At 40.0% G+C, this 27,960-nt stretch overlaps 1 protein-coding gene across 5 annotated transcripts; it reads right to left on the bottom strand.

Annotated features, from left to right (window-relative positions):
• Window positions 1–16: 16 nt before the first annotated feature.
• Window positions 17–27,960, bottom strand: acsl1b (acyl-CoA synthetase long chain family member 1b). 5 transcript variants are annotated; one of them, XM_036575585.1, is made up of 21 exons: window positions 27,903–27,960; window positions 14,658–14,870; window positions 14,460–14,574; window positions 13,087–13,151; window positions 12,004–12,105; window positions 11,140–11,239; window positions 10,849–11,024; window positions 9,343–9,375; window positions 9,153–9,204; window positions 8,916–8,989; window positions 8,284–8,361; window positions 7,926–8,060; window positions 7,533–7,667; window positions 7,323–7,418; window positions 5,619–5,691; window positions 5,435–5,523; window positions 5,103–5,219; window positions 3,555–3,698; window positions 2,668–2,769; window positions 2,348–2,419; window positions 17–2,196 (listed from the first exon to the last, which is right to left on the bottom strand). In XM_036575585.1, the coding sequence occupies exons 2-21, from the start codon at window positions 14,850–14,852 to the stop codon at window positions 2,056–2,058; spliced, it is 2,094 nt and encodes a 697-aa protein (XP_036431478.1). In that variant the 5' UTR covers window positions 14,853–14,870; window positions 27,903–27,960; the 3' UTR covers window positions 17–2,055. The 5 variants fall into 5 exon arrangements, with proteins under 5 accessions (XP_036431478.1, XP_036431479.1, XP_036431481.1 ...); XM_036575586.1 differs by lacking the exon at window positions 27,903–27,960 and adding an exon at window positions 21,365–21,547; XM_036575588.1 differs by lacking the exon at window positions 27,903–27,960 and adding an exon at window positions 21,300–21,323.

Genomic DNA, 27,960 nt, shown 5'->3' with positions numbered 1-27,960 from the left:
ATCACTGAGACTTTCCTCCAGAAAATCACATTTAATTTCAGTCATGTACATCTTTTTACGTGAAGCACATATATACTGCAAAACAATTCTTCTGAATAATTTGAATATTTCCCTTTGACTTTATCAGATACATTCCCCAGCACACACATACATATCCAGAGCGTGATGGAAGTGGCACTACACTGCTCGACAAACAATCAAAGTTTCACAAAACCCTTCATACCAAAAAGTCAGTATAAATGATAACAGTGGGACTTGGATATCAGACAGTGTTTACAAAACGTTACTGTACACAACAGATTTTGTATTATTTTGTGCATATAACATCTTGGAGTGATCAGATAAAACAGTACCAAGTACATCCTTAATTAATTTAACCAAACAAAAGCAAAAAAAAAAAAGTTGATTCTAGCTGCATATTGACCCAGCTCTTCACATCAGGCACATACAAAGCATCTATAAAATTCAATGTCATCTCTGTACCTTTACACTATTCATCAATAATAAAACCATATAAACAAGCTATGCTGAGCTTTGTTTCTTGTGAACATATTCATCAGATCTGGGTGTAGCCGTAGGAATGCGAGCTAAAGATCCTTCTTGAAATAGAGCAGCAAATGACATAAAATAATCACACACTTGATATAAATATTTTATGAACACATGGCTATGTCCATGCATATTGCAAATATATAGCACAGTGCCCAGTGGCACCACTACTGTGGCTGCATGGGTACCAGTACAGTCAACTATAGCCTAATAGTTAGCAGCACTTCTGACTGTGAACCAATCAGGGCCCCAAAAACAAAATAAAGCTTTAAGAACGAATTGACTTTTCAGGACGCATACATCATCAATACTTGCTACACCGAGGCTACCTTAATGGCTATGCTAACAGTGGTGGCCCTTTTGTTTATGTGATACCTGCAGCTTAAAAAGAGTGATGAACTGCAAAAATGATATATTTTTAAAGTGAAAACATCTTAAATGGAGGTGATACAGCTACTATTTCTCAATATGAGGTGGTAAAAATATAAGATCATTCAACCAAAAGTATAGAGAGACATTTTCTCCAATTTATATATATATATATATAGGAGAAAATGTCTACACTTATGGTTGAATGATCTTATATATGTGTGTGTGTGTGTGTGTATTGTTGATTTCCTAAGTTAACACATCCTCCACAAAAAACATTTTTAATGCACAATTATTGTTTATTTGCTGAATTTAACATACTGGGGAAATACTCAAACTGTGGCCCGTGCAAAAGTTAAGGCACATTCAACGTTTATGCCCTCCCTGCCCCAAATATGTTAAACTCAGCAAATTAATAAAACTGTGCTCCAAAATGTGCAGGAAAAATGTCAAGTTTGTTCCCTGTACAACATTTCCTTTTACTTTTTCTTACACACTCAAAATAAAAAAAGTCATATTGCCTCAGTTTAAGATGGTTTTCACTGCTTAATATATAATTTTTTGCAGTGTTGAGTTTATCTGTGAAAGTGGGCTGAATGTCAGAACCTCCAAGGCAGAAGGTAAGCGATCACGTTGGCACAGTTTAGCACTCAAGCAATCTTTGGCAGTCATTTTGAAAAAAAAAAAGAAAATCTTTAAAAAGTTTTTTCGAAAATGCCCAAGAACTTTCCAAATTTTCTTGGGCAAATCTGTATCAAGTGTTAGAGAAAATGTCCCTTATAAAAAGTCTCCAGCTACCCATCTACTGCAGCAACCTGAGGTCGTCCCAAACATCAAGCCGACTGTGAGGTATGATGTTCTGGAGGGTAACTAGTGAGACGGTGGATTTCTCCTTCTTGATCCGGTGTTCTCTTTATCCCCATGTACATGTGGAAAGGCAGTGGAAGTGTGGCGTGGAGAAGGCATGGCTCCTCGCTGAGGATGGCTCTTCAAAGGAAAACCTAAAAGTATTAATGTAGCTAACAAAGGATGAAAGTTAGTGAGGACCAGTTAGCATGATATTATCTTCACGATGGTAACTGACTCCTATTTGCTTTCATTCGGCGCTAGTATTTGTTTACTACTACAGGATCAGAATCACATGTGAATTTTGGAATAGAGCTGGTCGATCTGCTGCCTGAAGTGGTTTCTGAGCTCAGTGCGCTTGGCTTTGAGGGTTGGAGTGAGAAGGCCATTTTGGACAGAGAACAGTTCTGTGTGCAGAGCAATGTCCTTCACCTAAAACACAGAGGATCAGATTAATATTAGCCTTCAGGGTTTTATTTAAAAGGTAGTTTATCTTTAATGTGGGAATGTTAACAGAAAAAAAAAGTATTTCACATGCCACTGAAATAATGCAAATCCTGTTATATGTCACAATAAAGCTCACCTGTTCAAAAGACTTCAGCCCACTTTGTTTGCCCAGTTTAACAATATCCTCCAAAATGGCATCTTTCACTGCCTGCAATTAAATAAGAAAAAGCATTTTTTTCCCCCAATCCCATCTATTTCACAAGGACGTGCACACAAATAGTATTAGTAAATGTCTTGGAAGAGGGTTTCCAGACACATTTGTAAGCCTAACTGTAAACCAAAATTGATTTTCAATGCAGAATCTATATTTACAGTACCTTAGTCCAAGGTAATGCTTAACATCTAAAAAAAATCTTATACAACAATTTCCAACTGATGTGCAAATCATCTCATTACCTTGTTGTTGCAGAGCTCCTCATAAGAGCCATGAAAGCCTTTCTTACTGGCCCAGGCAGGCAGGAAGTCCGGGTCAGGCACAATGATGGCCACCAGGCAGGCCTGTTTAAGAGAACCAACAAACACATGTTCATTTCTCTGCTATGGTCAATAAGGACTACGGTAGGGGTTCTCAATCCTGGTCCTGGAGATCTACCACCCTGGAGAGTTCCAACAGGTCCAACACACCTGGCACTAATATTCAGATGCTCCTGAAGCCCTTCTTTACATGGTCAGGTGTTTATCATGATGTGACGAAAACATTTACATATATCCACCTTTTCAGCCTACATTAGTTTAGCGCAGCCCCTTCATGTTAAAGTTATAAGGAATGTTTTAGTCTAGACTACTTTTTGAGTGAGGAACAACACAAGGCAGACAATCAGAACAGAGCCCTACCTATCAGTCTCAAAGGCACAGTAACAAAAAAAAAAAACCAGCCTGTTTTCTAAGTGATGATGAGAGGTTTGGAAAATGATCATGTAAAAATGGACTTTGACTGTTTTTGATACATAAACCCAACAAAAGTGGACCTGGAAAAAAATAAAGTTCAAGAAAAACAAAATGCAGGACGCAGGCCTTGAAACTCTGCAGGGTGCCAGATCTACAGGACAGGGACTGGATACCCCTTTTAAGTTCAGATAAGGTAAATGAATAAAGCTATTGGGGATCAGATAGCAATGTGTTGTGACTGGCTCCTCTGTACTTGTAGAAGTGCATGTTGCAAGATTCTGCTTGCAATTTTTTATCACTAACGCACCGCAATGTATTCAAATTATCTTTAGAAATATTCTGACAAAATGTAACACTGCATTTCATTTTCATAAGACAGCATCTTTCCATCTCACCTGTAAGCTGTCCCCATGAACAAATGCCTGTACAACAGCTTCACTCCTGATGTAAATGTTCTCAATCTTCTCGGGGGCGATGTACTCTCCCTGAGCAAGCTTGAAGATGTGCTTCTTACGGTCAATGAGCTTCAGAGTGCCGTTCTGTTCGCAGGTAATTAAAGACAGACTTCAGTTCAGCAGAAAAGAAACATGGTATAATCAACTGTGTCAGGATTTGTACACTTTAATATGTATGAAACAGAAGCACAAGCACAGAAATGAACGTTTCATATTCAGCCTAGTGTTCCTGCAAATTAAACTGCATATAAAACAGCAGGGCCACTATATGTGTCTCAAACTGCTGTATATCAGGGGGACCCAAATTCAGTTCTGGGGACCCCATGTTCTGCACACTTATGTGTTTTCCATACACATGATCTGATCCAGCCAATGAGGAACATGTTAATTAGTTAATGTGCTTAATCAGGTGTGCTAAGCAAGACAAAGCACAAACATGTGCATAGTGTGGGGTTGCTAGGATTGGAAACCCCTGATCTACATTACAATCATGCAAGGCATGCACGCTCCTGCATAACTCTGGCTGCGTTCTGAAGGACCTGCTGTATCATAATTTGGCAATGGTCCAGCCAGCCTATATAAACACGGTCACTTTCTATGTTGAGCGGGTCAGCATGACATCTGTGAACCGTGCGCACAACAGAGAAATAATGGTCAATGCTTCAGACGCAAGGCTGACCTCCTGGTCCTGCTTCTGATGAAGGAAGAGGGGTCTAAAAATTCTACAGTTCATTTTCAACTTAGCCTGACTTTGGCTGACTTCTCATGGTCTATGTGAACTGCCGATGACTGCAGGGGTGGGTATAAAAACACTGTCATCAAGTCGGACACATTCTACTTCCTCTTCTGAGCTCACAACCACGGCTGATCTGGATGTTTGATGTTGGTTGGTGGACTATTCTTAGTCCGGGAGTGACATGGTGTTTTAAAAACTCCAGCAGCGCTGCTGTGTCTGATCCACTCATACCAGCACAACACACACTAACAAAAAAATCGCCAGGTCAGTGTCACTCCAGCGCTGAGAATGATCCACCACCCAAATAATACCTCTGGGGTCCTGTGGGGGTCTTGACTATTGATGAACAAGGTAAAGAAAGACTAAGTTCATCTGTTTACATAGGTAAACAGATGAACTACAGTCTATAATTTTAGAACTACAAATTGTTCCTATATGGTAAGTAGACCTGATAGATGGACAAAGAGTGTAGATACAAGGCAAATGTACTACCAAATAAAAACCCCATGTATCTCCATGTTTTTGTCTACATTGTTTGAGTACAGCAGTTGCCCTTTACATTGTGTCAAAATTCATGATGAATGGATCAATAGAACTGGTCTGAAATTAGCTGTGAAAAAATGTCTTTGCCTTCTCTTATAGTTAGAGCTTTGGAGATATTTGGGGTTTTTGGACAGCAACAATATTATTAACTTACAGCAGGGCTACTGAGCAGTTCATTCAATATCTGAGTGTGAATAAGTAAAACTCACCGGCATCCACGTGCCGATGTCTCCTGTGTGGACCCAGCCGTCCTGGTCGAGGGCCTCCTCAGTCTTCTCTGGGTCTTTCAGATATCCCTTAAACACATTAGGCCCCCTCACACAAACCTAGCACACAACACACACATTGAGGAAATGGTAAAATGGGTAAAAACAAAGATAACTCAATGTTAAACTGGTTATTAAGGGCCGGTGTTGCAGACATGGATTAAGCTTAGTCTTGGACTAAACTGCAGTGCCATTGGTGAAGTGCTATTCTTAGTCTAGGCTTAGACTTAATCTGTGTCTGGGAAACTGGCCTTTAGCTTGACTGATACACACACCTCTCCTTCTCCATTCACAGCCAGATAGTTCATCTCAGCAACATCCACCAGCTTCACATGGTTACAGGGCATAGGAGGTCCAACATGACCTATAGCACATCATTCCAGAAATATAAACCAGAATTCAACAAGACGAGATCAAAAGAAACTCGAAATATACATTAGAGGATGTGTGTAGGTTTACCTCCAGTCCAGTCTCCTGACATTGTAATGGAGCAGCCAGCAGTGCACTCAGTTTGTCCATAACCTTCATAAAACTGAGCAGGAATAAGATAGCGTTACATTGAATGTTGCCAGATCAGTTACATGAAAAAGTAACAAACACAGTATGTAATATTGCTTGAAATACTTTTGTTGCTTTTAAACAATGAAATGTGTACTTGATATGTAATAATTTACTACAGAAATTCCAGTCAGGTTTTCACCCTAATCATAGTACAGAGACAACACTGGTCCATTTTGCATTTTGTAAATGACCTAAGGCTTAGTGCTCATTCACATAAACCATCTACTCTTGTCCTACTCAATCTCAGTGCAGCATTTGAAACAGCTGATTACTATACTCTGGTCCATCGACTTAAAAACTGGGTAGGCCTCTGGGTAGCTGGATAAGTGATTAAGTGACCCTTATTAGTCCCACAACGGAGAAATTTCACCTCCGCCTTTAACCCATCCATGCAAACGCTACACACACACACACACACACACACACACACACACACACACACTAGTGAATGCACACACACTAGGGGGCAGTGAGCACACTTGCCCAGAGCAGTGGCCAGCCCTATCCACAGGGCCCCGTGGAGCAGTTGCTCAAGGGCACTTCAGTCACGTACCATCGGCTCAGGGGATCAAACCGGCAACCTTCCGATCACAAGGCTGGTTCCCTAACCTCATAGGCTGGAGAAAGCTTTGGAATGGCTAAAATTATAAGCACGCAAATTCTTGGTGTGTTTGGAAATCACTTATCTAAAAACGTTAAAGCTTCTTTTTGGAGTTCACAGGATTCTGTTGAAGAAATTTAATCAAGGTACAAGAGATAAACTAAATGTAAAATGTATACAGCTCTGCTGATGCTATGCAATTATTCCCATCCACCCTGAAAGTCAAGATTTTGTCAACAGGCTGATAAATAAATCAGATATTTCTCAGAGGATTTCACAAAACTATCTGCAGCTTAATCAGGACGATAGGAGATGCTGATACTTGGTACTAAATACCAGCAAAAAAACTCATTTTTGAGAAAGTAGGCTGTTTTGTATAATGTCAAACCTGAAGCATGAGTGAATTTTAGACTCTGTCCCCAGTTTTATAACTCATTTTAATAATGTTACTAAGGTTGCATTGTTTTATTTAAGGAAAGTTAGGCTTTTTTTAATCCCAGAGCCATACAGAAAAACTTAAGGTCTTTTTAGTGGGCTTCCCAAGAAAACAAATCCTCTACAATTTGTTCAAAACGGAGCAGCACAGATCCTAACTTAACTTTGTTTAACTTATCTTTCACAATTAGGCAATCAATTCTGGTACACCATCTTAGAAAACATTAACTTAGCTTTGATTTTTGACCTCTTATATTATTCTTATATTATTACTGACATTGTTATTTTGTGTGATTCTGCATGTTGGGCTGCTACAGGACCAAAAGTGCTCTATAAATAGTTTAAAACAATATTTATTATTGTTAGAATTACTACACCTTCGGGTGAATCAGAATGTGACTCCTTTCGATTTCTTATGCTTTAAATTCAGCTCATGTTTAAGTGCAAGTCAATTTATGCTGCATGCAAAAAACAGAATATAGTTTGAACATAGTTTGAATTTGTATTTGTCTCTGTATTAAACAGTTTCAGACAGTGTGAGTAATCAGCATGTTTTCTAATCTGACCTGGCAGCCCAGCGCTGCACGCAGGAAGGTAAGCACAGAGGCAGAAATGGGAGCAGCTCCGGTCATCATCAAACGCACGCAACCTCCAACACTGGCCTGCAGTGGGCAGCAGAAACACCATTTTTAGAGACAGATGAACAAACGACTTTATGAAACTGAACAAAGCAACACATTTACGTTAAGCTTTCTCCCAGAGAATCACATTCTTACCTGGACTTTCTTAAAGATGATTTTGTCCCAAAAACTGTTTCTCCTCATAATACCACTCATCATCTCAGCCTCTTTCCTCCGGAATGCAAAATTCAGGATCCACTTCTTCAGTGGAGTATTGGCCTGTCCCAGTATCTGAAATACAGACAGACACCGCTCATTCATTTTTACATACTTCAACCAGATATTATTAACCATCACAATTTCATTATGATGACTAACTATTCACACGTTTCTCCTGGGTCTTTTTCTGGGTCTACTGAAAAACCCAGTATCCCTCAGTGTGGATTTTACAACTACGATGTTTCTGTAGGTTTCTAGAACAGTCTAGAGACCCACACATGACCAGTGTAGGTCTGTTTCTTGCATGTGTTCTTGCATCTAATCGCCAACCTTGTCAAACATGCGGTTGAGCAGACGAGGCACCACTGGGAAAACAGTAGGCCGCAGGGTCGTGAGGTCATCCATCAGTCTTCGGATATCTCCTTGGAAATAGCCGATACGACCCCCATGGACCAGTATCACACCCTGAAAAAGACGAACACATTAAAAATGTGTCTTTTAAGGAAAGTAAAGGTATCACTCACAGTCCACCTTGACAGCGTTGCTTTGTTCCTACTTATAATTAATATTTTGAATGCCAGGTTAGTATACAGAACCAGTAAACTTATTTTTGAAGCATTTTAGGGATGTTTTGCCATGCCGTTCTAAGCTTTTAGGTTAAATCCATCACAAAATATGCTGTTTGTACCTGCACCACTCGCTCAAACATGTGTGCCAGAGGTAGGTAAGAGATGTGTGTATCACTGGGGCCAAGGGGACAGCTGGTCTGGAAGAAAAGAGAATTTACATTGTTATATTTTAGCATAAACGTTTAGTCCTCAATAATTCTGTAATAAGGAAGATAAGCAGACTACGTACACTCATTTTTGGATATTGTTCAGGATGAGTGTAGAGATCTGTATTCTGACTAATTTTGACATTGATTTTCGAGTATCCATGAGAGTCAAATAAACAGATATTCTGTAAACCACATGGGGAAAAAACATGCTTTTCATCTGAAGAACTTATTCTGGTCAAAATGTTCACACGGAAAGGTGCTTCAGTACTTGTGTGACTGTCACTAGTAGTAATAGTCATAGCCCTGGTCAATTGCTGTAGCCTTCACTATTATAACAGTAGCATGGAATCATGTGTAATACGGCATCCTTTGTAGTGCAAAGTATATTTAGTTGGGGCATTAAAACAATCTGTATGGCTTGTTTTCATTTTTTCACGAAACTTACAACTTTCACCAGAATCCCACTGGTAACGAAAGACAGTAAAGGAGGAGAGTGGAGTAGCGAGAGAAGAGAAAAGTCTAAGTTTTGCAGCTGTATTTACCTCGGTAATCTTCACAAAGGCAGAAACATTGGACACAATGTTTCTGTGGGTGAGCATTGCCCCCTTTGGGTTTCCTGAGAGAGAGAGAGAGAGAGAGAGAGAGAGAGAGAGAGAGAGAGAGAGAGAGAGAGAGAGAGAAATAGACAGACAAAGAAAGGAAAAGTTAAATAGGCAGAGTTAATGATCAAAAGTATATTGATCTGAATTTATTCACCACATGCATATATATACACACACCTGTGGTTCCACTGGTAAAGCAAATAATAGCCAAGTCATCAGCCTGAGGAGGCTGCAGAACAAAAACAGAAACAAAGGTCACCAGGTCACACTCAAGTTAAACACAGACCCCTTCAGAAAAACACACAAACAAAGTCCCATCATCAGACACAACAGTGGAACAGAGAGACAGAGACGATGGTGAACTTACTGTGGGCTGCTGCCGGTGCGCCTTACCAAGTGCCTACAGAAGCAACACATACAGTCATTAATTTAGTGAAAGAGAGGTAAGAAGGGGAGAGACAAACACACACAGAGAGAGAGGAAGGAAGGAAGCAGTGGTTACAGACATGATCTGTGTGGCAGACAAACTGCAAACAAGGGCCTTCAGGCAAGACCTGAAAGCCACAGATCTACAAAGAGCAACTTCTGCAACAGGCCGTAAGAGGAAACTGCCACACAAGGGCAAATCACTCATATCGAAACTCTACATGGCACTTATAAACCCTGAAGTGCTTATAATGTCTATCAATCCAGACCAATAAACTCTTACATAAACTCATGAGATATTACATATGAACTACAGTACTGATTAAGACTGGGTGATATGGTTGGAAACCCTATCACAAAGTATTTTATTATATGCTGACATTCAATTTGAAGTAGGGATGCACCAATATGGGAATTGTGAGCCAATGCTGATATCCAATGTTTTAATGTAAGCAACTGTCAACGCAGATGCCAACACAGATGTATTTATAAAATGTAGTAATTAGGACTAAATTGCTGTTTTTTGTTTTTTAACTTCTTCCAGTTTTCCTCAAACCCATGGATTTTTTTTATTGTCTATTATTTCAACACTGAAAATATGTCATTAGCTAACTCTGCTAACAGGCCTAGTTTGCGATGTGAGTGAGTGAAGGGCCAGGATACGGGTGCACACTGCCTTCTGGTGTAGTGAAGTAGCAACTTGTGGCCTCTTATTCCTAAAACAGTGCTTTTCTTTCTCCTATAAAAGTTATTCTTAATTTGAATGCATGTTAATGTAAGGAAATAAGTAGTTTTAGACCATTTCTATTTATCCATTCATCATGAAACATTCACAGAATATAAAAGTCGACTGGCCTTTTTTTAAGGCATTTTTACAACTCAAAATTCAGACTAACGTTCATGTTTTTGTTACACTCTATACATCACCAAATAAACGCCCTTGTCGTGCAAAACTTATATCTTCGCCAACAGGTAAGGAGGCATTTTAGGTCTCGCCAGTTTTATGCGTATTTTCCCAAGTTGCCTTTTGACTTTTTAATCGGACCAAATTACAATTAAACGCTTCGTCTCCTCCTCTCCCCATGTGCTACCATGGCTCATTTTTACTTCTATTAGAGATCTTTTTCTTCTTCTTTGGTTAAATAGATGATAACAGGCCTCAACTTCTTGTGATTGGTCCAGAAGTTCAAACCACCCCAAAAAAAAGCGTCTTCATGACCGAGACCACCTCTTTTGATCAGACCCAATTTTAGTGTGGTTGTATGGCCTGTGGTCCGAGGTCCCTTTCACACCTGCTATTTGGTTCAGATCCAACTGAAGAGTCTGAAGGTCCGAACATCAAAGCATCCAAACTTCATTTTATAGAGAAAACTTCCAACATGCATTATCAATACTAAAAAATATGAAAAATTAAAACATGATTATGATTTATGGTTCCTCTACTCGCCTCTGCCTCCTTGAGGCTGATGATCTCCACGCCGCACTTCTTGGCTCGAGCCACCAGTTCCGAATCAAAGTCCTCTATCAGGACCAGTGTCTGCAATGTGTGTGCCCTGCCCGATATGCAGTCCAGCAGCAGACAAGCCTTTGCCGGCACATCGCACACCACCGTGGAGATACATGCTGAAACACAAACGTGCAAACACGCACTACGTAAACTACAATCACCAAGAAATGCAAATCACATCAGCTTACAAGTGAAAAAACAGCTCCCACTGCTGATAAACAAGGGACCTACTCTTCTCGATGATGTAGTCGATGGCCTCAGCGCCCAGTGTGTCATACAGAGGTACGGCTACCAGCGAATATGTGTAGCAGGCCAGCTCTGCGATGGTCCACTGTGGAGAAGAAAAAAATCCAGCATAGTTTTAGGCCTGGCAAGTCTTTGGAGGGAGTTCCAGGTCATAGGGCTAGGGCTGGGTAGTAGAACGGCAACCTTGGAAAAACTAACCATGACAGTGGCTCAGTGATGGCTCAGTGTGGAGGTACACGCATCACAGAACACGTTTGATTACGACTTTTGCTCTAACACCAGTCACACTTTGTGCTCTTAGAGTCTTTATCCTCTAAACAGGTGTCAATTTAGCTTCAGTTAGCTGAAACAATCCTGTGCTGTGGTGTTTGGCATGTTTGGCCTGCTAACCAAGCTATTGTTAGCTTAGCCAAAACACTACAGAACCAAACACCAGAGAACAGGTTCCCTTTAGGCTTTTTGTCATTCCAACACCAGTCACTTGACTTGTGCTCTCAGACATTAGCTTTTATCATCTAGAGTACCGGTTAGTCAGAATCAAATCTGTGAAATGTATTTATTTATTTTATTTTGTGCTGTTTGTTCTCCATAGACAAAATGGAACCAAAGCGACATAAGTACCTTTACATCATTTATGACACTTTTACACCCCTACGCCTCTACATCACTGGTTGTACCATATACCACTGTAATATCTAGAGACAGTTTGAAGGTATGAAACAAGTGGGTCCCGCTCAACCCTACACTGAGCTGCGCAATATATTGTTTGTTCATTTTTACTGCAATATTGCAGTATAAAGACTTTCCATCTCTTGTAACAAACTAAAGCTGCAGTGGTGCCAGTCTCACCTCCGGTCTGTTCTGAGCGAAGATGCCGACGAACTGGTCAGTGGTTTTGGAGTGGCCCTTGTGCAGCAGTGCTGAGCCCAGGTTCGCCGCTCTTTCTGCAACCTGAGAAGAAAACAGCAACACACAGTCCTCAGCAGTTACATTTACAACTTACTCACACCCCAGTTCCTCTGCATGGTACACCATAATCCACTGGCCCTCAGGCTAGCTTATAGGGGCTTTAAAATAAAATATTTAAATTTTGTTACATGCTAGAGGTGGGTAATACGACAACTGTTAACATTATTGTGATAAATTCTGTACCTTTTTTTGTGATAAATTACATCACAAAACACTTTTCTGAACATATCTTGAATATCGATAGCACTTCAACAACACTGACCAACTCTGTATTTAGAGCAGATCAGTATAGAAAACTCTGAATAAAAATAATTGTGCTCATAGTTTTTGGTAGTATTTTTAAATGTGGCTCTGTTGTTTTTTGTTTTTTTTCCTGTTACAACATATCAAACCTTGGAAAAACGAAATGATGATGATACATATCATACCGCTGCAGCAAAAGATCATAATATTTTCTCTGATCTGAAAAGCAACAGAGTTATCTCTATTCACCAAACCCAGCATCACATGGAACTCAACCACAAATAAAGTTTCAGGTAAAAGGCTCTCAGGTCACGTTATGGCGATCTAGGTCACCAGCTAAGAACTGACAGCAAATTCAGACAAGCTTTCATCAGATTTCCTGATTACGTATAAAAGACCAACACAAAATCAAACAAATAAAAAAAAACATCAGATTTAACTCTTAACACTACACTGACCTGCATGAAGGCCCAAACTTCAATTGCTCACTCTCATAACTACATAACTTACATATCAGTCTCATACCACTCACCAAGTGATGTATTCAATGAATAATAATTATTAAGATTAATAACTGAACAACACGCTTGTAGTTTAAGAGGCCCTAAGCCAAAATCTAATGACTGTGGTATTGTAGGGTGCAAAGGAAAGGCAGAAACGAAAGAGACAGAGATAACTGAGTAAAAAAAAAACAGAAAGAGGTGTCGAAAGCATTCCTACCTCTGAATAGGACAGCCACTCATAAGGCTTCTTAGGCTTTCTAGCCCCCACGCAAGGTCCATTATCTAAAAGAAGGAAAAATTGGGAAAAAAAATTACAAATATCCAGGAAAGAATCATTTCATTTGATGTCATTAAGTTGGCTCAAAAAAGACAAATTACAGTTCTTTGTTTTCTTATTATTCTTGTTCTGTGATCAAACATTTGCAACGTTACTCGTCCTCCAGCTTTTGAGCTGCTACTACTTTGCAGGACTGTAGAGCCTATACCCAAATAGTGGCCTGTGCTGTTTTAACCAGTTCGACTTAAGGTATTTATACAGTGTACGTTCAGAAACTACTCCTTCCATAGGAGTGAATGGGGGGAATGCTCAACATCCTGAGTCATTCCACTTATACAATATATAATAGCAAAGGCCTAACAACACCTGAGCAACCATCTGGCACCTTAGCAATGGCCTAGCAACACATTAATAACCACCTGGGATACCATAGCAACAGCTTAGCAACCACCAAGCAACACCTTTACAACAAGCTAGAATGCCACAGCAACCTCATAGCAACACCATAGCAGCTTCCTGGAATTACAATATAAACCAAATTAAATGATCAAAATCAGCAGCAACTGCTTTAAGTTTGTTGTCTGCTTTGTTCAGACTTAAAAAAAAAATAGCTTGCTGAGGCTAACCTAGCCAAGGGCAGGTGTGTTCTCACTGTCACCTCCTCCCTTTGTGCTAAGTGGCCACTTGTGTAGTGTAGATGTCACCAGGTGTGGGCAATATGATAATATTTTACCGTTCGTGTTTACCGATCGTGATAAATGTTGTCACAGTATAAGAACACAATTCGTCCTGTTTAATTTGATTTAGTGCTGTGCAGGGTGTAAAACACTGAATAAAATCACTGTATGTCATCACATTCATAGTTTTTGACATTTTTTTTTTTTAATTGTGGCACTGCTGAGGCTTGTCTGTTCTAAATGATCAAACTTCTCACTTATCAAAAACCTCATCTCTTGTATCATGAAAACATTTTCAAGTATCGTGATATTGTATTTTTGCCACAGCGCCCACCCCTAGGTGTCATGCATTTCCGAAAGTCAAAGTCAAAGCTGGCAAGGGTATGCTGAAAATTTTTTGGAATAGGGCCAGTAAGTTTGATTAACCTTAGGCAGGTTTCATATTCGGCTTTCACATCTGAGTAAGACTTTTTATAAACTACACACACTTTCTAAACAAATGTAGTGCAAAATTCTGACCTGAAAAATATCCATCCATCAAATTTTAACACACTTTTATATTCGTCAAATCCACAAATATTTGATCACTGACAATCATAATTCATTAAATAAAATAGAAACAGAAACATTACTTACTTGATACCCTCATGCCTCTGGTGAAGCACTCGTACATTGTTGTAGCATCATCATAGTAAAAAGATAGAAGCGTGTCATCATCTACCAGTGCTGACCTGCGGGCAAACTCTCCACCCTGTAAAAAACCACATTAATTAAAACAGACTGTTTCCCCCTAAACCAGCCCAGTTCTGTGATTCCAAGAAAACGTGGACTCACCGGCAGCTCCATAGACTGCATGCGCAGGTCGCAGGGCGGTTTCAAGGCTTTAGGTCGTGTGGCGTACCAATAGGTGGTGAAAGCTGCGAAGGCCCCCACGCCCACCAGCGTCCGGGTGGACAGACTGCGAATGTACTGCTGAACATCATCCAATTCAGGCAGACGCAGCTGCTTCAACAGCTCGTGAGCCTGCATGTCTGTCTGCTAATGGATCTGTGAAGAGAGTGCAACATGGTTTAATATTAGGACCACTATTGATGTCAAAATAAGTAACCTAACATACAGATGTTCAGATAAATAGCTTGTATACGTCAGTGCTACTGAAAGTGATTGTCTATCTAAATAGATAATAGTATGTCACACAGTGTCAGAAACCACATAAGCAGGTCTATTTGAGACTAACACCTTAACATGGTTTGTGGCAAGCCTGTGACTAATTAGGCTTAGCTACTTTAATACAAAACTAAAAGAAGCAAACATCAGACACCAAACAACTTGACTGACTGACTATATCTGATGAAGGGAAAAACTGTGTAAAATTTGATTTTTCACCAAACCATTCCTATCCCCAGTCATTAGTGCATGGTAATGATTATAGCTGAATATGAAAATCTGATGTTTTTGTCCTTCGCTCAGCTAGCTAGAAAGGGCTGACTGCACACATCTGCAAAATATCTGACAAACTGCACATGTCATCTGTGACCAAACTGTTTGCATCTGCTCTTTTCCCCATGTTTCTGTGAGATATATAAAACAGATATTATAAATGAATTTACATAAAACACCACAAATAAAAAACAGTAGGCCACAACTGTCAATAACAGAAATATGCTGGAAGCTATTTAAGCTGGGGTCAAATTGCTAACAGAACTAGACCATGCAGCTCGAAGGTTTAATTACACTAAACAGAGCATCTAAGAAACACAGTACTCAATCCCACAATGCTCAGGCCTCCCCGGTGCCATAGCTTTAATACGTTAATAATAGGCCTCATTATCCCCTTTGTTTTTTTGACTTGCAAAACAGAGAACCCTGCCCTGCCCTGAAGTGCCCTGTTTCTGCATGACCTAAACACAGTGATCAGTGTATCCCAAAGCTCAGCAAGCAAGGGTCACATTGCTGATTGAGTTATCAGTTTTCTTATCTGAAGTTATATGTGTAGTTTGTCATATGTGCAGTACGTCTGAGGCGGCCGTTTTTCTTTATCTTTGACCTTTTCACATGAAACAAGCACTGTGCACTGTGTCAAGATTCTCGAGCCTCAGTATGAACATATGAACCAGTGTATTGAATTACTGGAAGTTTCTGAGATGATTTTTTCTTTTGAGATGAGTTCTGTCACAACAAGGTGAAATAACAGGCGCATAGAAATGCATGAAATAATACATTTGTGAAGAAAGTAATGAAAGTGTCATGTGTCATACAGCACTGTTTTCCAATATACTGCTAATACACTTTATGCAAATAAAAAGCACTTTCTAAATTTCTGGCCATGGCTGTAAGGGAAACAGCAGCAATCTCTTGCAACTGTTCAATGTCATAAACCTACAAATTGAGAAACCAGGTAATACTTTCTTTTACAGTGCCTTAAATCATAGGTATTAACCAGGCAAGTGTGAGGTACAAACTCCAGAGACCAGTCTCACAGGGTAAATGGTTGATCGTAACACCACAGCACTGTGTAAAAAGTGTGGGGTAGTCACGACATAAAAAGACTGTACATAAATAACATACGTGTTACACAGTGAGTCCCTATATATTACCTGTAAATGAAACTGAATGTTGGTTGTGTGAGAAAGCAGTGATTCTCACAATGGCTTTACTAGTTTCTTACCATTTACTTCAGAAAAGTCTTTGCATTTTTAGTCTGTCTCGGTATTCATCATCAATTTACCACAAATAGTTACACAGTACTTTGCCGAGTGCACCCCACACTTACTCTTTAATATCTAGGGGTAGTTTGGCATTTCAGTGTAACTTAATTCCTCTCCTGAAAAATGACTGTCTAGTACTTTGGAGTTTGTACCTCACACTTACCTGGTTAATACCTAGAACTAAGGGGACTGAGAAAGATAGTATTACCAACAGGGATGCACCCACATGGGAATTCTGAGTCGATGCCGATATCAGATATTCACAAGAACATGTTGGCCGATGCCAATATCTGATATGTTACATACGCATATCTTTATATCTTGGGCAAAACTGCCTTTTATAAAGGCCACCGGACATGCTGTGTCACGCAGCGTCCGGCAATTCACAGTCACTTTTTTTAAAATTGAGGTATGCGCCAGCGCTCCATCAAGCACAGTTCAAATCCTCTGTGTGTCACAGCACGACCACTCAGCATTTAGCTATTACGACATTAAATTAAGGCCACATCAAGACCGAAAAAATCCACAGTAGATCGCATGTGGCTTGAAACTGACAGAGAGAAAGGCAGCCAGTGTTTTAGGTAAACAGACAGATGCTAAAGGTAAGTTACCTTATCTAACGTTACTATCAAAGCCTTTTTAAACTCATATCTTTCAGGAGTTTGTGAAGTGTGATAAGTGATGCTGAACGCTTTAGTTCATTCAATTTACACAAGTGTGTAAGAGTGTAAAAATTAGCTTTTATTGGCTCTCCCTGTCAGTGCCTCGTGTGCGAGAATGTAATGTAAGAAGCTGGCGAATAAGAAGCCAACTTCAATTTCGTAGTTTTGCTGGTAGTGTTTTTTATAAGGAGGGTTAAGCTATCACAACATCCTACCTAGAGTTTTATGTACTGAGCTACCCACCTGAGTAGGTTTTGCTTGTGTGGGCGGTGCTGTTCCAGCATACAATAAATGTGTCATCAAACATTGGTGTGAAATATCGAGTAAATCTAAGCGTCAGCCCAATGCCGAAGTAAAAAAAGCAAATATCATCCGATATGGATATGATTCCAATATCTTCGTTCATCCCTAATTATCAAGAAATATGCAGTAAACTAAGAGGCAATTTCAGCACTAATTCAGGGCATAAAATGTTCAAAAGTAACAAAATTAATGCTTGTATATATATATAAAAAAAAGAACTCGTTGGAAAACTGAAGATCAGTGATACAAAAGAATAAAAATCACATTCAACCAACTTACTACACATGAATTAAACCTGCTTTTGGAGCGAATTTCTTTATCAACAGTTATTCTCCATTGAAAACATTGAAAGTTTGTTTAGTGTAGAGCACAAATACACCGTATCCCATCATGAAAGTAAATACAACACACCCTTTACATATGCATGGGAATCAGGCCATTGACCATGAATGACAATCGATTTGTGTAATTTGTCTACAGAGGGTGCACAAACTGCTGATAAAGGTACAGATAAGCAGCACCCAAATGCTGTAATTGCTAGAAGTGTAGAAGTATTAGTATTTAGATAACAGACGTATAGTACATAGTATTTTGACCCAAGTTTAAAAAAATGAGCAAATGAAACTTTGAGGTAATGGCCAAAGCATAGAACATAAACACTGTGAAATCATTTATGAGACCGGAAGAGTCGCCATGACCACTAGGTTACACAAAGTCACAGAGCTTGGTGTCACCTGGGAGAGTGTGTGTTGACGGAACACATAAGGTTCAGTGTAAGCCCGTCAGGACACACTGCCCCTTTCACCTTTCACCTACTTCCATTATTATCGCCCGGGAGTAGGACATGTCCCAGCCAGTCATGATGAGGGTGTTGTACAATTATAGAGTAAACTCCAAACACATTCAGTGTACAACAAAAGGTCACTTTTCTAAGCCAATGCTTACGACTTCTCCCTGCAATTAAAATCAATCCAGTGCAATTTCAAACGTTTAAAACTAGATTACAGATCTCTTAAGGGCAAAACTATAGATTTTACCTACATCTTCTTAGTGCAAAACATTAGACCGTACAGCTTTGAAAGGCAAAACTACAGACATTACATATCTTTAGTGCAAAAATATAGACCTTCCTTACATCCTCACACAAAACTATAGACTTTCCTTACATCCTTATACAAAACTGTAGACTTACTTACATCTTTATAAAAAAAGACTTTCCTCACATCTTAATAAAAAAAAGACTTTACTTACATCTTAATACAAAACCACAGCCTTTACATCTTATTACAAAACTACAGATTAAGCCTACATCTCTAACACAACACTACAGACTTTATTTATATATTTTTAATGCAAAACTGAATATGGTATATGAATATGAATACCATCACAGACCAGAGACACAAAGCAGCCATGCTTTAACAAGCTCTCTGATCATGTGAGTGCATCAGCTAGCAGTAGTTCAAAGGAGGAACTGTGCTGAAAAAGTCAGCGGATTCTGTTACCTTTCTCCAAAACACGAGTTTAGTAGGTGAAGGTTCAGAGCTTAACCACTACTATTCGCTAAGACACACTTTTTATCAGACCACTGTGCGTAATTAAGCTGTATGTATAGCATAGTGCTCTGTGATGGACTGGTGCCCTGCCCAGGGTGTTTCCAGCCTTCTGCCCATTGACAGCTAGGATAGGCTCAAGCGCCCCACCCCCCAACTAGGAGGATAATGGCTTAGATAATGTGTATGTGTGTGTAAAATGTAGCTAACGTTATTGTTCATTCTCCTGCAGCCTATGTAAAAATTAAATGCACTGTAATTATTAGCACGAATTGCCAGAATTACTCCAAAACTGTACTGAGGAACAATACTGTTAGTGTATGAGCTTACAGATGTCTACTGTACCTATTAAGTTTGTTTTTTATCTTACACATACTGTTTTTAACAATATTTTGATTATTTTGTAAATCAATACAAAAGGCAAGGTAATTATTGCAATATTGAATTTTAATATCGGCACATGCCTGCACTTTAGTATACAACTACAGACACTACTTTCATCTGTATAATGAAAAACTACAAATGCAACTTACATTTATTTAATGCAAAACTATTGACCTTCCATCTCCTTGGTGCAAAACTACTGACCTTACTTACAGTTCTTCGGTGCAAATCTATAGAGGTTTCTTATACCTCTTTAATGCAAACCTATAAAGGTTACTAACATCTCTTTAGAGCTAATTTTTAGACATTTCTTGAACCTTTTTGGTACAAATCTGTTGGTTACCTACATGTGTTACCTTCTTCTGAAGTGTGCTGGAGTTTTAAATGCCTCCACAACCAAAGTCCTCACTATCCTTAATCACACAGTAAGTGTCCAGTGAGTTTCAGATGACCCTTAATTGCTTTAGGGAATCTTTGCCAGCAAACAGCTCTTCCTACTGAGCACATCTTCAGAAAAATGTAATGAATGGCGTGACCAACACTCTGTTGCCAAAACAGAAACACACACCTTTGGGGTGATTATAGCCTCTCACACACATTCCACACTGCACATACACACACACACACACACACACACACACAAAATAGCAAATACTGTTCACCTGTGTAACGAGGCAAGTCCAAATACAGCCGCTGTGCAAACTGCTCTATCCAGTGACTGGAATATGGAATTCCTGAGGCCCAGCAAGGACAGGTAAGAATAACTACTTTCAGCTAGCATTAACACAGGCTGGGTTTATGTGCAACTACAAAAGCCCCAGCCAATCCGAAGGTCAACCATAGACCGGCCCCTCGTAGCTCCTTATTGGCCAATCTGCCTCTGAAATGTGCCGTGTCAGCCAGTCCCAGGGCAGAGAGCTAAGAGGACAATAGACTTCAAAAGTTCCATGATTAACAATCCTTAGAGAAAACATAATCTACCTACAACAAAACAACAAATTCTGACAAGATATTATGCAAAACAGACACTGATGAGGTTTAGGCTGTTAACTGCCTCATCTTAACCTCAGTCTCCTTGACCATTCCTGACCTCATGCATTCCTTGCCTATTTTAAAAGCATATTCTATTGCCTTGTCAATGAGTCAACATTAATCCACCACAATCACACAGCTCATATTCTCTCACACTGTAGCCAGTTATTACTGAAAATACAGGCACTGTACTTTGAACATCTTTGGTAACTTTAAACTGTGAACAAATCAGTGAAATTCTAACAATTCAGGTAATTATTGACAGTGTTAGTGTTAGGCTCAGCATATGGACCAGGGCTAAGGTAAGAGTTAGATTTAGTTTCAGGTTTAGGGTTAGAGTGAGGGTCAGGTTGAATTCAATAGCCCTTTAATTGTAAGCATGTTAAAGCCAAGGTGAGCATCTACAAAGCATCGACAAACAGACTATGGCTATCAATTATCTAAGCAATCAAATAATCTAGAGATTCTGATTCTGATGATTATTCGAGTAATTAGAGTTTCAAAAAAGGCCATATAATAAAAAATGAACAATAATAAACCACGCTTACACTCCAAAATACTTCACTAGAAAAATATGAATTTGGAACCCTTTAAAATAACTGCATAAAACTTATAAAACAAAAATGCATTTAGATTAGCAAGTCAATCAGGCTCTATTTCTCACTGTGCGACAGAGCAGTAGGAACATCTAGAATATGTATCATCATAAAATCTACCAACTTATCAATAAGGTAAATTGTAATCATTTATTTGACCTAAATCCAGGTTAATCAAGTAATTGTGACCGCCCTAATCTACAGCGGCCCATGCAAAAAAAGCCTTACCAAAACGTACCCAAACACACTCTGTCAGGCTTTACAGTACAGTCAAAAGGCTGAAGTTGTAAATCTATTGATTACCTTGTCTCTGATTGGATTAAAGAAGCAGTGACTGTATCATCTTGTTGACTTCCTCTTTGAATGACACTCCCGCAGGGGTCAGAGAGAGCAGCTGCTCAAGTGGGCACACGCACTCAGTCACATGCTGCTCCAGCTTTTCCAGGGCAAAGGTAATCTGACCAGGCCCAGACCCTCTAAACTTGGTCCGTCAAGGAAGACAGACCAATGGTAGACCCCAAGACCCGATCATCCGATGAAGAAGCAGCCAAGCAGGCGAAGCCCCCCACCCCCAACAACCCCCCCCGCAACAACCAGGCCTGGCCTGCTATTTAAAACTAGTGGCACGCTGAACGGAAAACACGATGACGTGGAGAAACACTCCAGCTGCTGCTTCAGACACGTTGCACATCTAGCAGAGGTACACATACTCACTCTGCAGATACATTATTCAGAAGTCCAGCGTGACTAAGAAATCAGAGCAGGCTGTCTACATGACCACGTGAATAATCAGATACCTGCAGAAATCGGACAATGGTTGGATTATTAAGTGCATGTAAATGTACCCAAGTTTTATTTTCAACATTTCCGAAAATGTCAGAAAACTGTTTCAGCCCTAGTCAGAAACCACATAAACAAGTCAATCTGAGACCACTTAATAACTCACCATGATTTGAGGCAAATGTGAGATCATTCAGGCAGTCAGTTGGCACAACACTAACTGGATACATATATTTAAGTGTTTTCAGCCATTGTGAGACCTGTCCTGAACCAGTAACATGAAACCTTCAAGTGAAACACAAAAAAAAAAATTGACTGCACCTCTAACTGACTATTTAACACAGACCTAAAACCTCTCAGAGTCTGTCCTTTACTGACTTTCTAGTGACCTACTACACACATTCATTTAGAAGGAATGTTTGGAGAGCACATTCCATAGTTCCACAGGCCAGACTACTATGAAGACTTCAGGCACATGGCCTCATGACTCAGTTCGAACACTCGCAATTTGTTGAGACAGTGAACGTACCTTTTATAACCTGGCTAAATGTTTCCACTGGCACAGTTCACAATAACAACAACAAACAATGCATGGAGAGTCAGAAATAAAACTTAAGCAGACCTAAGAATTTTAAAACTCAAACCTGTTTTTCTGGGAAAAACCATTCAGTCACTTGCGAAAAACATCTGGTTTCCTTTTATATATAGAGTAAGTAGGATTGGGTGCTTTCCGCCTGCTTCATACCTTAAAACCGTCTCTCAATACTACTGAAGAATACAGTGAGTGCGTTTAAATGCACTTAATAATCTGATCAGACAGTAATTGGATTTCTGCTTTGCAACCAGCCAATAAACTCACAGAAGAAGACGTGACGTAAACGTAACGTAAAACTCGAACTTCATGCCGCATTTTTTTTTAAACATCGCACCACTTTGAAAATATGAACATGCATCATTTGGAAGACGAAGAATATTTAAACCCTTTATTTCGTGTTTGGTTTCAGGACCTCTCCAAAAGTGTTTTGCTGCCATCTCGCGACATCCACCGTCTGTTCTGTGCAGACTGAGAAATCCAATAGAAATTGGAGTACGAGTATACATACACTGAGAAATCTGATTACAGAGCTAAAATCAAGCCACTTTATTGGATTTCTTAATCAGATTTCTAGATCAGAGTATGGTGTCTAATCGGATAACTGCAGAAATCTGCTTTTTTTGTAGCTTTTGTGCTCATCCTGGATTATTTTTAAAATCAAAAGTTTAGTTCACTTACATGGCCAGCGAATAAGCAAACGCTTTCCAAGCTGTCATTCAATCAATGTCAAACCGTCTATCCAACAACTGCTAAATGTTAAACAGCGCTGCTAACTAGGAGCGTTAGCTCTGGTTAACTAAAGCACCAACACAAGCTCGGCTGATAATAATTCAAATCTGAAATGACAGAAAGATGAAATGAAACCTGTTCTGTGGCGATTGCATCTGTAGCTTGATCGGCTAACTTCGCATTAGGTTAGCATGCAGGCTACAGACAAACAGCGCCACACAGCACACAGCTACAGGTTTGATTCTGACTAACTGCTGCTCTACTGAAACAGGTGTAGATGGTAAAATAATGTCTGAGAGAGGGAAATTCGAGTGAAAGGTGCTGGAGCGACAGAAACCCCTATCTGTACTGAGGGGTTTGGAATTGTAGCATTTTGGCCAAGCTAACAATAGCTTTGTTAGCTGACATAATGTACCACATGGCACAGGGTTGGTTCCAGCTATTTAATGCTAAAATCAGAGCTTTATGAGGAGCCTGGCCACTTCCTATTTCCCCCATTATATCAAAAACAGGACTGCAAAACAGCAAAGGGGGCCTGCGAGTGAGTCCTCAATGAATGGGTGGTGAATGGAGCTAAACGGCAAAAGAAAAAGGGTAAAATAGTTTAAGCATTTATAAACTATGATTTTACTCAAATGCTCCATAGCAACCCATTCATTTTGGACTCACTCGGGAGCGCCCTCTATCATTTGAACACCCGGAAGACATTACAAAGTGGTAATTCTTCTTTCTACAAGTTCTCTGATAAAATTACACCTGTTTAGAGGATATTTGTCGTGGACTGACCGGTGCTAGAGCTGAAACTGAATAGGTTCCATGGTGTGTGTAGCTCTTAGCCATTGCTGAGCCATAATCATGCATAGGTTTTTGAGGTTTCTCCCTGGCTATACTTTTCTTCCTCTTTCTATCAGTGCCACATATCAGTGAGCTCCCAAGCTACCACTTGCCGAGCCCCCCTCTAAAATATAAATGAGTGTAATGTGTTTATTTGGCTGTTCAGACGTGAAAAAATTTGACACATTATTTCAAAACAATGCCATCATTTTTAGCTACTGGCATCATTTTTAAATACTAAGGTATATAATATCACCATTATACCATTTAATCCTAAGAGTCAAAGTGAAAAAAAAAATTATATTTATCGTCATCATGAATTACGTTACATTACAAAATGTTTTTTGGAGCATATTATGGATACTTAGGACTTAGGACACTGAACAACTGCATATTTAACTACAAAGAGAGCATAATAAGGCATGTTGAAGTGGATTTAATGTAGTGCAGTATGTAAAAATGTTGAATAAAAATCAGTGTATTCACAGTTTTGGATAGTACTTTTAAATGTTGGCAATATTGGTTTGCCTAGTTTTTTGTCTTTTTCAACTTTTCAAACAAAAAAAAGATGAAATATTGTGTATAGATATATACGTGCATCAAGAAAATGTCCTGTAGTGTCTTGATATTATCGCTATATCGCCCACCCATAATAGAACGTGAATGATCTAATCAAAACTCACTGACAAACTCCTTCATAACAGATGTTTTGGAATGTCTAAATCGACTGCAATAACGTTCAACAAAGCCCACATTCACTTTGGGTTAAAATAAAACCCTTATCAAATGCAAAAAAACTGGCCGTGTTGTGTCGTCGTTATATTATTGTGTATGATTTCATGATACAGAGAATCATATCCTAAAGAGCTGAATCGAGTTGTGATGATGTCAGAGACTTTCACTGCTAAACAATGACACGAGACAGTTAAACTTTTTATCTTCTGTGTCTGTTTTAAGACAACAGACCAGATGTCTTGCCATGTTTTACTCACTTACAGGATAAATAAAGCTCTCCAAACAAAGATTACCAAATGGGCTATGAGTCATCACAGCCCTCAGGCACTGTTAACCGCGTCCTCTACGATGTCCTCTCAGAACGAAAGCAAAACAGTACGGTAGCCTGTGAGGGACATCTGCACAGCTTCAGGCTCACCAACAGGGCTGCATGTTGACATAAAAGTAGGATAACTTTCCAGGCCACTCTTCTTAGAATAAAAAGGCTTCTTTATGATGTGACAAAAGGCCTCTGATGTGTTTTAGCATGAGAAACAGCTGTTCATTTATTTAACCTTTATATTTCCTAAAAAAAAAAGTGCCAGTGTCATTTTTTTCAAGAAGGCACTGCCATCAGACCACCCAGCAAGTGGGCTACTGTTGGCCTCTGATAAAGATGGCAGCAAGTTACAGATAAACGGCTCTATTCAGCCACGGCGCTGGCCCACACTGGCCCGACTGTACAACACAGCCACACATGCAAAACTGCAAGGGTCATACAATGTGTCTTCTGTTGGAACACAATACCCAAAAAGGAGCACAGCTGCTCCAGGGCCTGAACTGTGCTCACTCACAGTCAGAGAGCACACATACACCAAAATGTGTACTTCACTGGGCACGCTGTTGTCATTTGAAAGCCTCTGTTGACACTGTGCTCCAAAACTGGCATCGCTGGTTATGGTTTGTTGCCTAAACAGGGATCATTGGATGAAACGTGACCTTAGAAAACCCTTTCTATGAAGATGTCATGGAAACAAAAAGAAAATTCAACCGCTCAGGGTCCTACCTACATTTAACTCACACACAGAAACACTGACCTTTCACCTCATTCCATGCAGGCCAGGGCAGGTAACAGGGAGGCCAGGCCAACTACAAACACCAAGAGAGAGACTGAAAGGTCAGTCTATAATTAGGGCTCACAAAGCCTCATCAGACATATGATGCATTTCCTCAATTGTAAACTAGAATTTCAAAAGACTGAATTGACCAACAAGCTGATGCAAGCAATGCCCCAAAACCACATTCAAACACAGATCAAACTTCTTCTTCCATTGCCAGGCAGTAATTACCCATAAGAAAACATTCTGAGCGGATTCTTTATGCGAAGAGAGGAACACAGTGTGCAGGCAGCCTTTGGCACCACCCTAACAAAAGCATCCTCCTCACATGCTTTAAAGGAGAATTCCACCATTTCATTAGTTTGGTTTTTGTCATTTTTGCATGGTTAAAATAGTAATTCAGAGAGGTTTGATGTGAAAGGCTCCGTTCTAGACAAACTTGCTGGGTCAGAACTGTTCACAGTGGTAGTGATGGTAACATTGAAATTCTGAGTTAAGCGGTTCGGCCTAAAAGCCATTCATGGTAAAGAGGCACATGCAGGCTGCATTACAGCAAAACAGTCCCCAAAAGAATACTCACAATAAAAGTGTTGGTTCTTTGGTCATTTTGGATAGTAAATAAAATGGCTGTATTTGTGTTCTAGACATTGGGACCCCTGGGTTCTATCACCACCACGGTAAAGAAAATCTGAGTTGGTAAGTTTCTCTACAACGAACCATTTCACATCAAACCACTCTGAATGACTTTACAATGTGTAGTTCATTCTTACATGACCATTATCAAACACTCTGTATCCCTTAGAATCAAACAGGCTAATAGAGCAGCGCTGCTGGAATTTTTAAACATCGTGTCCACTCACTGTCCACTCTATTCAACACTCCTACCCTGTTGATCTACCTTGTAGATGTAAAGTCAGAGACGACAGCTCATCTGCTGCTGCACAGTTTGTGTTGGTCATCCTCTAGTCCTTCATCAGTGGTCACAAGACGCTGCCCACAGGACGCTGTTGGCTGGATATTTTTGGTTGGTGGACTATTCTCAGTCCAGCAGTGACACTGAGGTCCAGCAGCACTGCTGTGTCTGATCCACTCGTGCCAGCACAACACACACTAACAAACTACCACCATGTCACTGCTGAGAATGATCCACCACCCAAATAATACCTGCTCTGTGGGGGTCCTGACCACTGAAGAACAGGGTAAAAGGGGGCTAACAAAGTTTGCAGAGAAACAGATGGACTACAGTCTGTAATTGTAGAACTACAAAGTGCACCTATATAGTAAGTGGAGCTGATAAAATGGACAATGAGCGCAGAAACAAGGAGGTGGTTTTAGTGTTATGTTTGGTGTATGTGCTACACCTTGCTGGCTCCTCGTGGCTGCACACACACACACACACACATACATATGTATATGTGTATGTGTGTGTGTGTATATATATATATATATATATATATATAAACATATACATATATATATACACACTCCTCCCTCCAGCAGCTCTACTCTGCTAGCTGAGCTGCACATTATATAGTCTCAGTTTAAAGCACCCACTCCTCTCCGCACTGCAGCTCACCAACAATGCAAGTCAATGCAACTACTTTAAACCGCTAGTGCTGTTTATATAGTAACATAGTTCAGCTTCTAACCCTGGACGGCCTGTTTGGACTCCTTCCCCACAAGCAGCTCCTTATCTTTACCAAAACTCCAGCACGCGCTGCAGCAGCAGTGTTTTCGCACGTGCCCGGACACGTTGCATGAATTGCATGTTGCACTCACTTGCAAGCAGGCCAGAAAAGCCACCGGTGCACACGACAAAACGCTTTACTACAAGAAAAAAATGGGATGCAAACACCTAACACGGCTAAACGACCTCGACGAGGAAAGTTTCCTCGCGCACTCAGAGGCACAAAGGCGGAGCTGCTGCTGCACATACGGCACCCGGAGAGGCTTTTCGTCGCTCCACAGAAGGAAAACACATTTAAACACCTTCCAGGTTTCACAGGACGACATAAACACAGGGGAAACGGCATTTTAAGAGTTTAGCCACTTTAAACATTGCAGCACTGACCTGTAGCAGTGGCGACCCCTCCGGTGCAGCCTGGGCTTCTCCCGTGTCACTCTCAGCC

Source organism: Colossoma macropomum, unplaced genomic scaffold (assembly GCF_904425465.1).
Source record: "Colossoma macropomum unplaced genomic scaffold, Colossoma_macropomum, whole genome shotgun sequence".
Taxonomy (NCBI): Eukaryota; Metazoa; Chordata; class Actinopteri; order Characiformes; family Serrasalmidae; genus Colossoma; species Colossoma macropomum.
The sequence above is the reverse complement of the archived record's forward strand: the minus strand, read 5'-3'. Positions and strand labels throughout refer to the sequence as shown.

Excerpts from the sequence above, each read along its gene's own strand:
- acsl1b (XM_036575585.1), bottom strand. The coding sequence starts at position 14,852 with ATGCAGGCTCACGAGCTGTTGAAGCAGCTGCGTCTGCCTGAATTGGAT. Across the intron at positions 12,106-13,086 it reads AGTGGCTGTCCTATTCAGAG|GTTGCAGAAAGAGCGGCGAA; the intron begins GTAGGAATGCTT and ends TTTTCTTCTCAG. Across the intron at positions 7,668-7,925 it reads TCAACCGCATGTTTGACAAG|ATACTGGGACAGGCCAATAC; the intron begins GTTGGCGATTAG and ends TCTGTATTTCAG.